This window comes from Schistocerca cancellata, chromosome 1 (genome assembly GCF_023864275.1).
Source record: "Schistocerca cancellata isolate TAMUIC-IGC-003103 chromosome 1, iqSchCanc2.1, whole genome shotgun sequence".
In the NCBI taxonomy this organism is placed as follows: domain Eukaryota; kingdom Metazoa; phylum Arthropoda; class Insecta; order Orthoptera; family Acrididae; genus Schistocerca; species Schistocerca cancellata.
In genome coordinates, this window is record NC_064626.1 from 866,338,207 (window position 1) to 866,353,600 (window position 15,394).

General features: G+C 35.9%; 1 protein-coding gene across 1 annotated transcript in view; it reads right to left on the reverse strand.

Annotated features, from left to right (window-relative positions):
* Nucleotides 1-1,898: 1,898 nt before the first annotated feature.
* The window catches only part of LOC126162503 (thymic stromal cotransporter protein-like), a 102,374-nt gene continuing 88,878 nt past the window's right edge, over nucleotides 1,899-15,394 (reverse strand). Inside the window, exons 7-8 of the mRNA XM_049919055.1 lie at nucleotides 10,930-11,086; nucleotides 1,899-2,408 (exon numbers count right to left, since the gene is read on the reverse strand). Coding sequence (XP_049775012.1) covers nucleotides 2,321-2,408; nucleotides 10,930-11,086 — 245 coding nt within the window. The 3' untranslated portion in view covers nucleotides 1,899-2,320. The remainder of the gene's footprint in view (nucleotides 2,409-10,929; nucleotides 11,087-15,394) is intronic.

Genomic DNA, 15,394 nt, shown 5'->3' on the forward strand with positions numbered 1-15,394 from the left:
TCTTACTTTGACCTTCAGTAAAGAAAACATTATCAATCAAGGTCCAACTGTCTTTATCCACCTGTGTTGGGGAGATAATACTGAGATCAAACTGTAGGATCTAAATAAGTTTTGCAGATAATTTTCTTCAGAATCCTTTAGAAAATATGACTGAAATCACCACAGACTATTAACGGCTCGCTGATGTCTACAGATAACGTAGTAAGTAATCCAAATTCCTTATAAACAGTTCAAAATTTCCCAGAGGGGATCTATAATCTATATACAGTTACAATAACAAAATTAACTATTTTATAGTATTAATTCACACACACACACACACACACACACACACACACACACATGCACACATGCAATGCATGCTCACACATGCACTTCTATATGCTGCCCACTGCAAAAACTATTTCTTCTCTCTTTATATATGATCTACATGAGTAAGAAGCTAGAGCGTAATTTTTTGCAAGAAACTTACCTGACCTTGTGATTATGTGGTGCTCAGAGAGGCACAGAATGTCTGTTTTTTCAGAGCCCTCTAAATTATCCAGACAAGAAGCTTTTTTACCTTATTAGCCAGTCCTCTAATACTCTGATGAAATAAGTTACCCTTGCTTTTCTGTGCATTGTTAAGGGTTTTGTGGGGCTTTTCTGTTATTTTAATTTATTTCATAAAATATAACCTGAATCCTGACTTTAACCTAAGAAAGGTACCTCTCAGACACAAGGATCTTGCTTTGTGTAATAGTGGTGCCATATGCATTTTCTGTAAGAAACTCAGCAAACCTATCTTTCCCTCTCTTATTCTGGTGTAGGCTGTATCTAGTATATTCACATCTCCCAATTGTAGCAAGAGGCACCACACTCATATGCGATCTCATATCAGTTTTCAGCAGCATGCTCAATTCTGTGTTCAGACAGCTCACAGAAGTTTTAACTCAGGGCTGGTCATGATGCTGTAGGTCCTCCACAAAACTCACATTTGTGCATGTATTTGCTACTCCTATTTTATCTGGGTCACCCTTAATACTATAATTTCTGTATCCATCCAGGCTGTTCCCTGCTCTCCCTAATATGATAAAATGATCTTTTTTTGTCAAAATCTTGGCACAAATTTCATATGTCCTCTGTCACCCTGTTCCTAGTTTGTCCTGTACCATCTGACCTACACCCTTTCCATGACTACTACCTCTAGCAGCAATACTCTTTTCTTTATATTCTCTTTTGGTGCTGACCTACGCTTAGTTTCTTTCTTAGAAATCTGCTGCATCCTGCTGTGACCTACAGCTGGATTAGGGCTCTTCCTTTCCTACTTCAGGTAACAAGTCAAAGTTATTTGATACTGTAAGCTCAAATGTAGATGAAGAAACTGAAGAGCTGTTCCCTTTTGACCATTATGTATTATCTTTACCCAGTTCATGTGATCTTCCCCCTTCAACCTATCTTGTTTTGCATGTTCTAATTCAGCGAGAAGGACAAAAATCTTTGCCACCTGGAATATTAATAAGAGCAAATACAATTATGGGCTCACTGACCAAATATTTAACCCCCTGCATTTCTTTTATTAGGCATGTGTAAAGTCAATGTTTGTGCCTTTTCATTAGCTCCTCTCCATAACTCTGGAATTACACTGTCAGTGCTTTTCATCAAATCAACGGGAACATTTTATACTGACTGTGGGATAAAGTAAAGTTTGGAGTGTATCAAATAATGTACCTAACTCCATGCTCTTGTAAATACTCAGCATTTATTGAGAAAATAATTAAATATAGCACTTTCTGTAATTTGAAAGATGCAAACATAGTTCATCAGAGTATACTGTGATTGTCTTTGCACACATAATTTGAAGAATATAAAAAAAACATTGTAAGAAAAATTTTAAATCTAATTTTAAAAGTCTCAGATGTATAATGAAAATATTCATTGTGCTGTCTTAGAAAGCAAAATTTTTGTATATGAGATGAAAGGCTGCAATAATATTTTATATATTCTTAACAATGGACAACTAGACTGCTATTATGATTGCTAGAGTGCAATTACATTCACATATAAAATACATCAGAGATTCTCTTCCAAGACTTCTTCACACAACAAAAATAAATAAAAAATAAATATCAGTAATATACATTATCCTATAGTTACTTGCTTCCACAACAAAGTATGTGCACAAATGCCTGTCTTTGATTTTGCATGTGTCCATGCACAATAATCTTTTGTATCAAGTGTGTCGATTTGTCATAGGCCTTATTGCAGGTGGCAGGTAGGCAACACACATGACATGTTATAGAGACAGGAGAGTAAATCAGCCGAATGGCAGTACGCTCGTTCAGCTTTGGGACAAGGATTTTTCTTTTTGTTGTATCTTTGCTGCTGCTTCCTCCTTCGCAGCACCACGGCCAAGGTACGCTGCGATCCTACAACATTTAAAGTACATTAGATGTCCTGCAGAAGTGGAGCACAGAAACTACAGCATAAAAGATCTAAAAGTACATTACAAATATTGTGAATATACATCACAACTAGCAGAATATCTGTGTTTGCCGAAATTGCTAGCACAACATTTCTTATTGAGATATATTAAATCTTGATTTTTGTTGTCACAGAAGCAGGAAACAAGGGTGAGGGGACAGGATGTTACACCATGTCATCATCAATATAATGAAATGGAAAACTAGCTTAGGTGGGTGAGGACAGGAGGAAAACTGACTAGGGTGTTGAATCATCTTGGCATTTGCTGTAACTCTAAAAGTGCTACTGCAACATACATTACTTTCATATCTGTTGTTATTCAGTTTCATAAATTATGTTTTTAAGGAGTTTCTCTGTCTATTTGTAAATGAGACTGAAAAGTGGGAAACACTTAAACAGCTGAAACACACCAAAAAAAGAAAAAGTTTTTGGGCTTCAGATATAAGGGCTGATCAAAACGTTTTCATTTGAGGGTGTTGCTGCAGTGTATATGCAACATGGTATGACTCCAATGTGGGTTTATATGCACAGACATGTGGACAAGCGATTAGTCTGGCATTTGTGTGTTTCTGACATGCATGTGGCAAATGAGGAAATGTGAACTACAGCAACATTATTACCAAATCACGTTAAAAAAAAAAGTGTGGGGGGGGGGGGGGGGGATGTGCTGTTATTCTTTTCTTGGCTGCCAAAGGACAAACACTGGTAGACACCTACTGGAGAATGAAGAATGTGTATGAGACAGCATGTCTGTCAAAAATTGCCATTGCATCCAAGGGGTGCTGCTGCTTCATGATAAAGAACATCCCCATATTAGATATGTCATAATGCAGAAGTTAAACAACTCAAACGGGGGACATATGCACACCTGCACTATAGTCCTGATCTCTCCCTATGCAATGATCATGCCTTCAGTCCCTTGGAAAAGGCCTTGAAGGGTCAATGATTCCTCTTGGATAAGGATGTGCAGCATGCAGTTACTGACTCCTTCAAGCAGTATGAAGTGTTTTACCAAACATCTGTCTTCAACCTCATACATCAATAGAATGATTGCCTCAATGCTCATGGCAATTTTTCCTGATTGGCATACTGATTCTGAACTGTATGGCCTTTGAATGGAATCTTTTTGATTGTCCCTTATACTTTCTTCACAAGGAAGAAAAGGCATATAGAAAATAGGATAGGAAAAATAAAATGAATAGATGAAAGATATTAATAAAGATCAGTTCAGGTCCTGGACCCATTGTGAAAGAGAAGTTACCATTAAACAAATTAGAAGTACTGTTTTAGGTACCGAGATTTAAATTCTTGAGTATTAGTGACTTGCTAATAATCAAAAGGTCACAGATGAGGAAACAACATTTGGAAATACATCAGAGAGTACAGATGAGAATACATAATAAGTAGACAAACTGGAAAAAAGTGAAAGATAGAAAATGAAAGGCATGACAAAGACAGAATTGAGAGAAAGGGACCTGCAAAATAGTGCTGATAAAATGAAAGACAGAGAAAACTGATATAAATAATGGCAAAATGAGTAACATAAACCAAAAGTATATTGAAGTATTACACCCATCTTCAGAGTTCAGAGATGGAATCTGAATTACCCAGTTTACTAGGATCCATATGAGTCTAGATAAGCAAAGCTGAATCTTCCTGGGGTAGACAGTTGTTTATATCAATTTGTTCTGAGGTTCTATTTTCTGATCTCCTTGTCAGTTTTGCTTTCAAAGCTGAAATAGTTGTTACTGTAAATTAAATTGAGTGGAATAATGAGGACTGATTTCTTGTGTTTGGAGTTGGAAAGGCACTACAAAAAGTGTTCAGCAGCTCACAGCCAGTGCACATACAAAATCTTCATTTACAGTTGGTGACACTGACAGTGATGAGGATGTCAAGGAAATGTTAATGTTCTGTATAAAAAAAGGATGTTTGAGGCAAATGGTTATTTGGGATATGAATAAAAGAAAATGAAATACAGAGATATTAAATTAACATCTAGAAAATGGGTTGATCTGCATTTGCATCAGGAAACCTAGTATATATTGTGCCAACAGAGCAGACCAATATCAGAAATTTTTTAATATAGTGAATGGTTAATAATAAAAATGTGGAGGTAGAGCACACCAGACAAAAAATTAGGCACCCCCAGATGGCATCATACTGAAGTTATTATGTTTCACGTTCATGGATCATTTGCAAGATAAACTGAGGGGCTGAGAGTACAAGTGGTACAAGTGGCAATTTCACAAGAAAATGATCTAAATGCAAATTTGGAAAGCTAGAGTGTGGATCTCTTCTGGGTAAGAGTAGTGCAAGCAATTTCATGCATAGTGCCACACTTCATGATCATAAAGTTAAAACTCTAAGTCAATGTCTGGATTCTGTTTAGAATATAACTAGTACAAGTAAAATGGTGGATAGAACAAGAACTGATGTTATCTTTAATGAAGGTTAAGGTGTGCACATTTCTACAAGTACAGCAAAAGCCTAATAAACATAATTTTAGGAGAACTTACAGCAATATTTAACGCAGTTTTAAATAGCCCATTTTTTTTGAAGTACCACTTGTATATCTTGTGGCAAAATCAGTATATTGAGCAAACATATCAGAATATCCTTGAAACTGGTTATACATACATAAAATGTTAATTATTTTGGTCTCTCTGAGCATGCATTTGTTCCCTGAGACAGGATGGAAGCAGTGAAGCAGGTCAGCAGAAAGTTTTCAGTAGTGGAAATGAAAACAGAAAACTTTCTTTCAATTAAAGCCATGGATGCTGTAGCAAGGGATGAAGCTGCTAAGCACATAGAAGGAAACAAAGTACAATGGAGGAATACTGGGTGAATCTGAATCAGCAAAGAAAACCCTCTAAAAATGCATTTCAAGTATTCAGTAAACCCTGATCTTGTGTTTAAAGAAGTGAGTCTTAGGAGCCATATTATTGGTCCCCCATCAATACTTCTTTTTGCAGCCTATGTACCAAGATGAGTTTGAAGTAAAATTTCAGAGACAGAAAAATCTTCAGGCGATGAAAAACTACATCCCTCCACTTTACGATGAGTTCTATAATAGTATATCCCATTCTCAGACAGTAGTTTACCATTGTGTAAGAAGAGGGAGTGGAGACATACAAAGACTTGGTCAAAGAAGGAGGTGAGGAAGGCTGAAAAATGCACAACACAATACTACAGAATCATGTGTGTTTCACAGGAAGTTATTTTTTAAGATACCACAGAAGGAAATGATTATGATTCTGACTGAGGGGTTTATAGAAAGAAACTATGAACAATCTGTTGGATGTATTGGAACCACAGCAATATATTTTTGTTTAGTATTGTCTTTTTATTTTTATTTGCTGTTTATCTATTGTTTTTCAACTTTGTATATTAATTTCACTTTAATTACTCACACATTCTTGTTCCATAATCAACAATTGTGTTGTACTATGTATATCATGTGTGTTGCACCAAAAAGTCTTCAAAATGAGAACAATAAATACAATGTTTTTGCTTGGTACCAGTTTCCCTCCAAGAAGTTTTAAGATGCGAGGAGTATAAAGTATTTTTAATATACTATAAAAATAATTCAGTAGCACTTCAATCTTTAACCATACCTACAACTATACACAGAGTAACTGACCATTAGGAAGAAATATCTGATGTTTCAATAATAACTCACATAATTTCTAAACAGCCATTTACTCAGTTTGCTTCAGCAAGCACTTGTGCCACTTGTACTGCCAGCCCCACAATTGTAATGATGTGGAATGAATCATACATGTTGCAAATTAATTTGCAAAAAATGGTTACATGCGGAACATTTATAAGTTTTTTAAAAAAAATAGATGTGCACATGTCAGTATGTTATTCTTACCAATCACCATTTGCACATTACAATAACAGAAATTCTTATATGGAATAGGGGGAATTCTCAAGGACAATCTTTTTTCAGTTTATTTTCAAATTTTTTCTGTTTGTCAGGCATTTTATGTCACTGGGTAAGTTATTGAACATTTTAATTATAACACCACAGCTATTCTTGATAATGGCCTCACTTTAGTGAGGAAGAGAATGCACAAGTTTCATCATGTTTGCCATATCTAGCTGATGTCAGTTGTCAATGATTAGATCATCTAGAGCTACCAAACTACAGGGATGTTGACGGTTATTTTTCACCATCTGTTCCAAATAGTTCCAGACATTTCCCATGAGATTAAGATTAAGAAGGCCAGCCAAAGTGCAATAAAGTCCTTAAGTGCTCAACAAACCAGGAATGTAAACATTCAGTCATGTGAACATGGCTGTTGTCATCTTGGAAGATGAAGTTTCCATAGCATTCTCATCATGAAGATGTAGAAGAAAGATTGAACATGGTCAAAAAGAATCTTGAAATAAACGCCCTGAGTAGCCCAAATGAGTAGGCCCAAGCAATGTTACAAAAAATCCCTAAAAAGTATCACAGAATTATCTTTGGCTTTAATTGCACCCCATACACACTACAGGTCAAACATCTCATTGGTCTGTTAGGGACTGAGCCCCTTGTATCATTTGAAAAGAGGCAACGTCATGAGTTGTCTGACCACATTGCATGGATTCAGTCAGGGACTATTGAGTTTTGTGTTGTTTCACCCACTGAAGACCAGGATCAGTTCAAGAACATTTTTCCACACAAGCAGCTTACCATTTGACACCCCTTCCCCTGCTCCCTTTTCCCAAATACATTTTCACCCCTGCAGCTTTTTGTCACTAATTCTGTTATGCAATGCACACAAATCTTGTAATTGGGTGCCACAATGCCCATTCCATGTTGGTGTCCCAAGCAGCCGCAACTAATTGTGATACCCCCTGTATAGAAATCTTAACAGCTGTAGCACATCTGGTGTCCCTCTCACTTGGTACCCCAAATGGTGGCTTGTGTTGCTTGCACCTTACACTGGTACTGTTGAAGAGATCCAAATTTATAATTTGTCACTGTGAGGTACCTTTTGTGAAGTATCCAACTCCAAATGCCCTTTGCATGTAGCTCCATTCACAATGTTCACTAATAAACTGGGTGAGATACACCTGACAGCAACAATTCCTGTTGAGGTTTGCAACAAACTGTCTCTGATTAGGTGTGACACAAGTCTCTGATCCCAGTTAGTTACGATCTTTTTACTATCACTGTTCTTATGCCATGTTACATGGCTGCAAGTGGTACACCATTCCTTATAGGCACCCATTGTTTCACCAAAGAATTGGGCAACTTCATTCATGGTGTAGTCATGGGTACATCCAGAAATGACAGATACTTTCTGCCGTCCTGTCAGGTCTCCATGATGACCATTCTTACTATGCTGATTCTAGACAATCAAGTGGCACATAAGCACCACTTCACTGCCATGACTTTATATCAGGGGTGGAGGGTTTCGTGATCACCTGGCACCAATCTACGTCATCTACAGAGCTCTAGCAGGGTCAGTGTTTTCTTTTAAGGGGAGTAGCTAACAGCTTGTCTAGTGAGATTGTGGCTTCCCTGATAGTGAATTTGAAACTACTGCATTATTCCAGAACTGATATCACCTGTCATGATAACAATGCATGTAGACATTAACATGTCCACTCCCAGAATAATTTGAAAAAAATGGCACAAAACTATATTATTAAACTGGTCCTAAATTTATGAGATCCTAATTTTAGTGATCACTGTGTGTACTTCATGACACCATATACACATAATACTCAATTAATACTGATCCTACCTCCATATCAGTACTGTAGGTCAAGTGGAATCCAATATAGTTTACCATAACAAAAATTTCTGCCACCACCTGATTACAAAATTGTGTTAGATAAGTACAGTAAAAAAATCATTAGTTCAAGTCTTCTTTGAGCATTATAGCAATTTGCTAGGCACAACCTTATGTTTTGTAGTATTTCCTTGCCTTCCTCTGACCTCAAAAGCAGATAATCTACTTAGTTTTAAGTCAACATAAAGATTATCATGGCACAACTTGAATTTTTTCCAGTTCAAAAATACTGCCAGAAGTGAAAGATAGTCAGATGCTAGAGCAAAGACCAATAAAGTTTCAGATATTGGTCCTTATAATTGTATTCTTTACCACTGCAGTCATCAAGCTGGTCTTAATTCAATGAAATTATGACACAGAAATTTCTATTTATCACACAGCAGTAGGGACAAGCAAGCACAGATAGTCACAAAAGCTGTAGTGTTGTAGAAGGTAGAGGAAAAGTATCATTAACAGATGACAGTTATATTGGAGAAGTCACCTAAGACTTTGGCTGAAAGAGGATAATGCAATAACAGGTAAAAGAACATTTTTGTCATTGTTGGCACTGACGATTCAACTGCAGTAAGTTTTGCAAGTATCTGTGACTGCCTCATCCCCCAATCACTTGGTTGGACAGAAGTTATTTCAGCTTCTGTTTGACTGAATTTACACTTTGAAATCATTTTATTTATACACATTTCAGTTATTGTGGTCATACACTGAAGTGGCAAAGAAACTGGTACAGACATGCGTATTCAAATATAGACATGTATAATCATGCAGAATAAAGAGCTGCAGTCAGCAATGCCTGTATAAGACAACAAGTATCTGGCACACTTGTTAGATCAGTTACTGCTGCTATAATGGCAGGTTATCAAGATTTAAGTGAGTTTGAAAGAGGTGTTACAGTCGGTGCATGACCGATGGGCCACAGCATCTCCTAGGTAATGATGAAGCAGGGCAATTCCAACAGGACAGTGCAACACCCCACACATCCCGAACTGCTACAGAGTGGCTCCAGAAACACTATTCCGAGTTTATACACTTTTGCTGGCCGCCAAAATTCCAAGACATGAACATTATTGTGCATATCTGGTATGCCTTGCAATGTGCTATTCAGAAGAGATTTTCAACCTCTTGTACTCTTATGAATTTATGAACAGCCCTGCATGATTAATAGTGTCAGTTCCCTACAGCACTACTTCAGACATTAGTCAAGTCCATGCCACTTCATGTTGTGGCACTTTTGCATGCTCGCGGGAGCCCTACACAATATTAGGCTGCTGTACCAGTTTCTTTGGCTATTCAATGAAATTCATTCATCAACTAACTTAAAGTTCTGAGTGGGATCTTTTACTCAGTTCTTTCAATTTTTAGCTGTAACCTGTTATGAATTTGAAGAAAAATGTTTTATGCTCACAGCAGTTCACAATACTTTTTCTGAAACTTTTTGTGTCCTTGGATACAGAGGCTAGCCTGTTTCAAGGTTTTGCTTTGGCTACGAACATTCTGTTGCTTCTTCAAATATTATTCAATTGCATTCTATTCCAACAATAGTCTTGCTATTTAAAGTATCTATAATCTACATCTATATTCTGCAAGTTACTATAAAATCTATGACAGACAGTGTATTTCATTGTACCACAAAATCATCAGATATCTTTCCGTTTGGTGATAGTCTAATGATTTATTTTCAAGTGAAATGCTTGTTAGGAGCTAAACATTAACCAAATGTTGGTCTATCTTGCCTTAAAAATCTTCTGGGTTGCCTGATTTTTAGTTGTATTTATGACCTTGAAAATGTGGCAGAGTTATACAAATATTTTTATATGTGATGCTTTAATGTGTACACACATCAGTGTAGAAAAATTTCTTTTATTTCCATTGGTGATCAAAAAACTTTTGGTCCTTAGACTACCGGTGCCAGTCAGCAATGACTATTTTCTGATCTGTTTTATGACAAAGCTGACGATGGTCATTGCTGACTGAAATCAGTATTTTAAGAATCAAAAGGTTTGTTATCATTGATGGAAATAAAAGAAATTTATTCTACCCTTCCTGGATTACTATTGCAATCCATGACCATGTCACAGCTTGTGACACATCGATGTGTTGGTTGTTTTTTATCTGCATTGAACAGTCTTTCCACAAACACATCACAAACTTTGTGATGTGATGTTTTCTGCATGGCCCTAACTGTACCATTAAGTGGACTATACTGTCAGTATAGACTAACCATTTTGCATCCATGTGTCTACACTTCAACACCTGACCTGCCCAGAGGAATACAAGCATTAATGGCTTGGTCTTGCCACATGTACTTGGAGGTACTAACCAACTTAAAAACATGTGACCTGCATAGCTGTAATTATTAGTCTGCAAGTGACATAATACTGATGTGACGCTGTTCAGTACACCTTCCTCAGCCACCAGTAGACATTTCTGCTCTTATATCCATTTTATATCCTTTGAGCATGCGTGTGTGTGTGTGTGTGTGTGTGTGTGTGTGTGTGTGTGTGTGTGTGTGTGTGTGTAAGTGTGTGTGTATTGCTTCTAAGTTCAGTTAGTTTTCAAAACAGTTATCATATAGTAATATTCATTCCAAGCTGAGGATTATTTCCAGTAGCAACAATTAACATTAATAATAATAATAATAATAAATCTCTTATGTTTTAGTCATAACACAACTTACAGGATGAGAATCAGATCCACAACCATGACTGAGGCTGAAAGCACATGGAAGGCTCCAGGAAAGGTGTCAATAGTGACACTGAAAAATCCTGTATAAACTGGTGTTGCTATGAGAGGTGTCACAGCCTCCAGTGTGACTGACATGGCAAACACTTTTCCTGCAGGCAGAAGATAGAGTGATTAGATTAGATGTTCTTTTGTCTGATAGATCCATAATGAGGAGATCCTCAAAGAAGTAGAACAAGTCATAAAAAAGGCATGGTGATATTTCTTCCAGAGATACTAAGTGAAACGATCTTTATGAATGTGGAATAAGTCAAAAACTCTTTAAACACAGTTTCATTTAAGATGTAATAGCCAACTTGTCAGAAAATATGTAAATGTACAATACACTGAGGTGCACATGATAAATCTTAGGCTGTTGTAGCTACACATCATTGAAGAGGAAATCAGTTTACAATACTTATTTATGTTGCTCACATAGCTGCACTTAGAAGGAACTGGTCACCAATAAATCATTTAGGATTCTTTAAACTAAGATTAATTAGTAGTTAAACTATTTATGGCTGGAAGTAAGTTCTTGAAAATGTTTGTTCCAGTATGATTGACACCTTTCTGTATCAAAGTAAGTGACTTTAATTCTTTGTGAAGACTATTCTTATTTCCAGTATTGGTTCCCTGACCTGAAAAAGAAGTATATTATTTTCACCAGCTGCGACATGGGAAACTGTATTCATCTTTTACTGTATCACAATTGGTTTCTATAATAGTTATCAATATTGGAAAGTATGTTACATGTATTGTACCTAATATGTTTTTATCAGATTATGTTTCTTATGTAAATGATGACTACATCTAAGACTATAGTAGCGACATCTATTTAGGGTGTAGGCAAACATATGTCTGGTAGCTACTGTACTTCAGTAGCCAGTTGCAAAAATGACTGTGTGGACAATGTGATCTATTCTACACCTTATTTCAGATCTATGCGGCGATGCTGTGCTGAGGATATTTATATGTTTTGATGATGCCATTACGGTCTTATCACTTTAGTACATGGTGTAGAACAGTACATTTTATCATATTTTATCTGTACATTTCCATGGTTGTATGATAGTATATTGTGATACTGTATTGTGTTGAAAGACTCACTAGGTGTATACACATTTATATTTTAGATCTGAGGATGGTTGTTACTGACTGAAACCGGTGATCATCAAAAGAATTGATATTGTGATCAAAGACTGAAATAAAAAACATTTGAAGTATATTATTTATCACAAATTTCATAAACCCTTTCATGGATAAAATTTATTTATCATATATTTGAAAAATGAAAGATCAAAGCCTGTCTACCTTTGTGATAAGTAATACCATTTCACTACCAAAAAGATTTTAAGCCAACTGCCTTTGAAAATTGCTGAAGTGGGACACATGTAACCTCTGAACCTACCTAGATATATATTTTCATGTGCACCTAGGATTCTCAGAATGAAATATCTAATTTTAGAACAATTTTATCAGGATGGAAATTATGGAAAAAAATATAACAAATCAATACCAAAACACACTTATTCTCCTGACAATGAAAAAAATGAAATATTGCACACAAGTTTTCAACATAACCAGTGAAGATGGCTTTGATGTATCACACCAATGTTTTATACATCCTGTGACGTTTTCTGTGGCATATATGTGCCAATGCATACACATTATGTAGAACTTGCAGTAGTTTAAAAGAAAAATGCCTTTTGCTTGCTGGGTGTTAAGTTTTCTATTAACTTCTACACCCTGATGTGTTTCACCTTACTTACAAGGCATCTTCAGTGGGTGTCAGTTCAGCATCTAATTCATTGTTTATAAGCCAAATAACTTTCTCATTAAATAAAAAACTTAATGTGCAGAAATTACAGATATTTTTCTTTTAAACTACTGCAATTTGTATACAGCTGCTGCGAAATACAAATTGTTTACAGATCGGCAGAATTATTGAGGAGTATAGTAAGCTTTCAAAATCAATGTCTGTGATGTATAAGAAACAGTTAGTTACTTCAGACATTCTTAGAATGGAGAAGATGGTGATTTGATCTGATTTTCATGACACAGACACACTATAAACACATGTCACTCCACTTGATCACTAGCAACCTTCTATATATATGCACCCTATAATCCACAGTATTTTCCTCCAAGTTCCAAAAACATCCTGCTACATGACAGCACTAGACAGATATGTCCCAATGCTCAAAACATCAGGTTACTTTAGTGGGACATATGTGTCCCATCAACCTGGAAAATGTCAAGGAATAAGTATAATGGGAAGTAGGACATTCTTGGGTTTGTACCACAGATAACTCATATTACATAATTTTACATCACCTATGTCTGACAACATCCACATTGAAAATGAAGATTTGTTTAGACTCTTCAGCAATTCTGTGGTATGCTCGTCAGAATTAAATTCATTGTTGAGTTGTAATCTCAAAAATTTATAACTGTCAAACTTATGTAGCAGTTGTTTCACAAATTAATTACAGTCTTGCTGTAATGTAAATGGCCTTCTCAATGTCAGAAACCTGTATAAATCTATACTGTAAATATTATGGCACAGATGGCATTCTATTTGAAGTCAGATGGTTTAGAAGCCATTTTTATCTTATCTCTGAAGGATTCATGAACAGTCAATGAAACATAAAGTAGCGGGTGCCTATCACCCACCAAATGGAGAGTTCAATCATTTCTGCAATAGCCTTAATAAGATAATTAGTCAACTTGGACCCAATAACCTCACAGTACAGGGTGAAACAATTTTATCAGGATAGAAATTCTTGTAACTTAAAATTATCAGATTTATTGAATTCATGTAATATAGTAAATGTGGTAACTTCAGGCATCAGAATAACAGATTTACCCTCCAGTAGGATAGATTGTGCAAAAATTAGCGAATATGATGCAGATAAGGTTAAGTTCAGGAACATAGAATTCCTCACTTCTCTGATCATTATTGCCAGCAAACTGATTATTTAAATGTGGATACTCCAGCAGGGTGTATATGTGGATAAGGAAAAAAAAATCCTGTTTTTTTCCTGGATTTCCCAGTTAAAAATACTTATACTTTTTTCCAGGTGAAAGTGCATTTATTTTTGAGTTAGGTGACAATATACTTCCACTTGTAGCTGTAAAACTAATCAATCCTGTGAATGGTAAAGGTTTTATACACCAGAGGAAAATTTCCCAGCACTTAAAGAAACAAAACCCAGTAAAAAACTATATGTTTTGGAAAGATCCTGGATGTGCGGAAACATGCACACTACATATATTTGTATTACAAAAGTATAAATATGAGTTCCACCAAATACAACATGTTAACTTACAAAGCACTGAAATTGAGATTGTGCTGTGCTTATATCATATGATCTCGCCAGCCAATGACAGTAGATATTCAGAGCATAGAATATGTGATGTAGTCAGTCAATAGCAACCTCACTGATAAGTAGTGCGAATACATAAGTAGGAAAAGTTAATCATTTAAGTTAATATACATACAGTATAGCTACAAGAAAAACTAATATTACACATATAATGTTGTTCATTTTCAGCTTGTGTTACCCTTTAATATATGCTGTTGTGGTCTTCAGTCGAAGACTGGTTTGATGCAGCTCTCCATGATACTCTATCTTGTGCAAGCCTATTCATTTCTAAGTGAAAAGTGCAACCTACATCCTTCTGAATCTGCTTACTGAATTCATCCCTTGGTCTCCCCCTATGATTTTTATCTCCTTCACTTCCCTCCAGTACTAAATTGGTGATCTCTTGATGTCTCAGAATGTGTCCTACCAAACGCTTCCTTCTTCGAGTCAGGTTGTGCCACAAATTTCTTTTCAGTACCTCCTCATTAGTTATGTGATTTACCCATTTAATCTTCAGCATTCTTCTGTAGCACCACATTTCAAAAGCTTCTATTCTCTTCTTGTCTAAGCTGTTTATCATCCATGTTTCACTTCCATGCATGGCTACATTCCATACAAATACTTTGAGAAAAGGCTTCCTGACACCTAAATCTAGACTTGATGTTGGAAAATTTCTCTTCCCCAGAAAAGCTTTTCTTACCATTTTCAGTCTACATTTTATATCCTCTCTACTTCATATATCATCATCAGTTATTCTGTTGCCCAAACTCATATATTACTTCAAGTGTTTCATTTCTTAATCTAATTCCCTCAACATCACCTGATTTCATTTGACTACCTTCTATTATCCTCACATTGTTTTTGTTGATTCTCATCTTATATTCTCCTTTTGAGACACTGTCCATTCCACTCAACTGCTCTTCCAAGTCCTTTGATCTCTCTGACAGAACTGCAATGTCACTGGTAAACCTTAAAATTTGTATTTCTTGTCCCTGGACTTTAATTCTTACTCTAAATTTTTCTTTTGTTTCCTTTGCTGTTTGCTCAGTACACAGA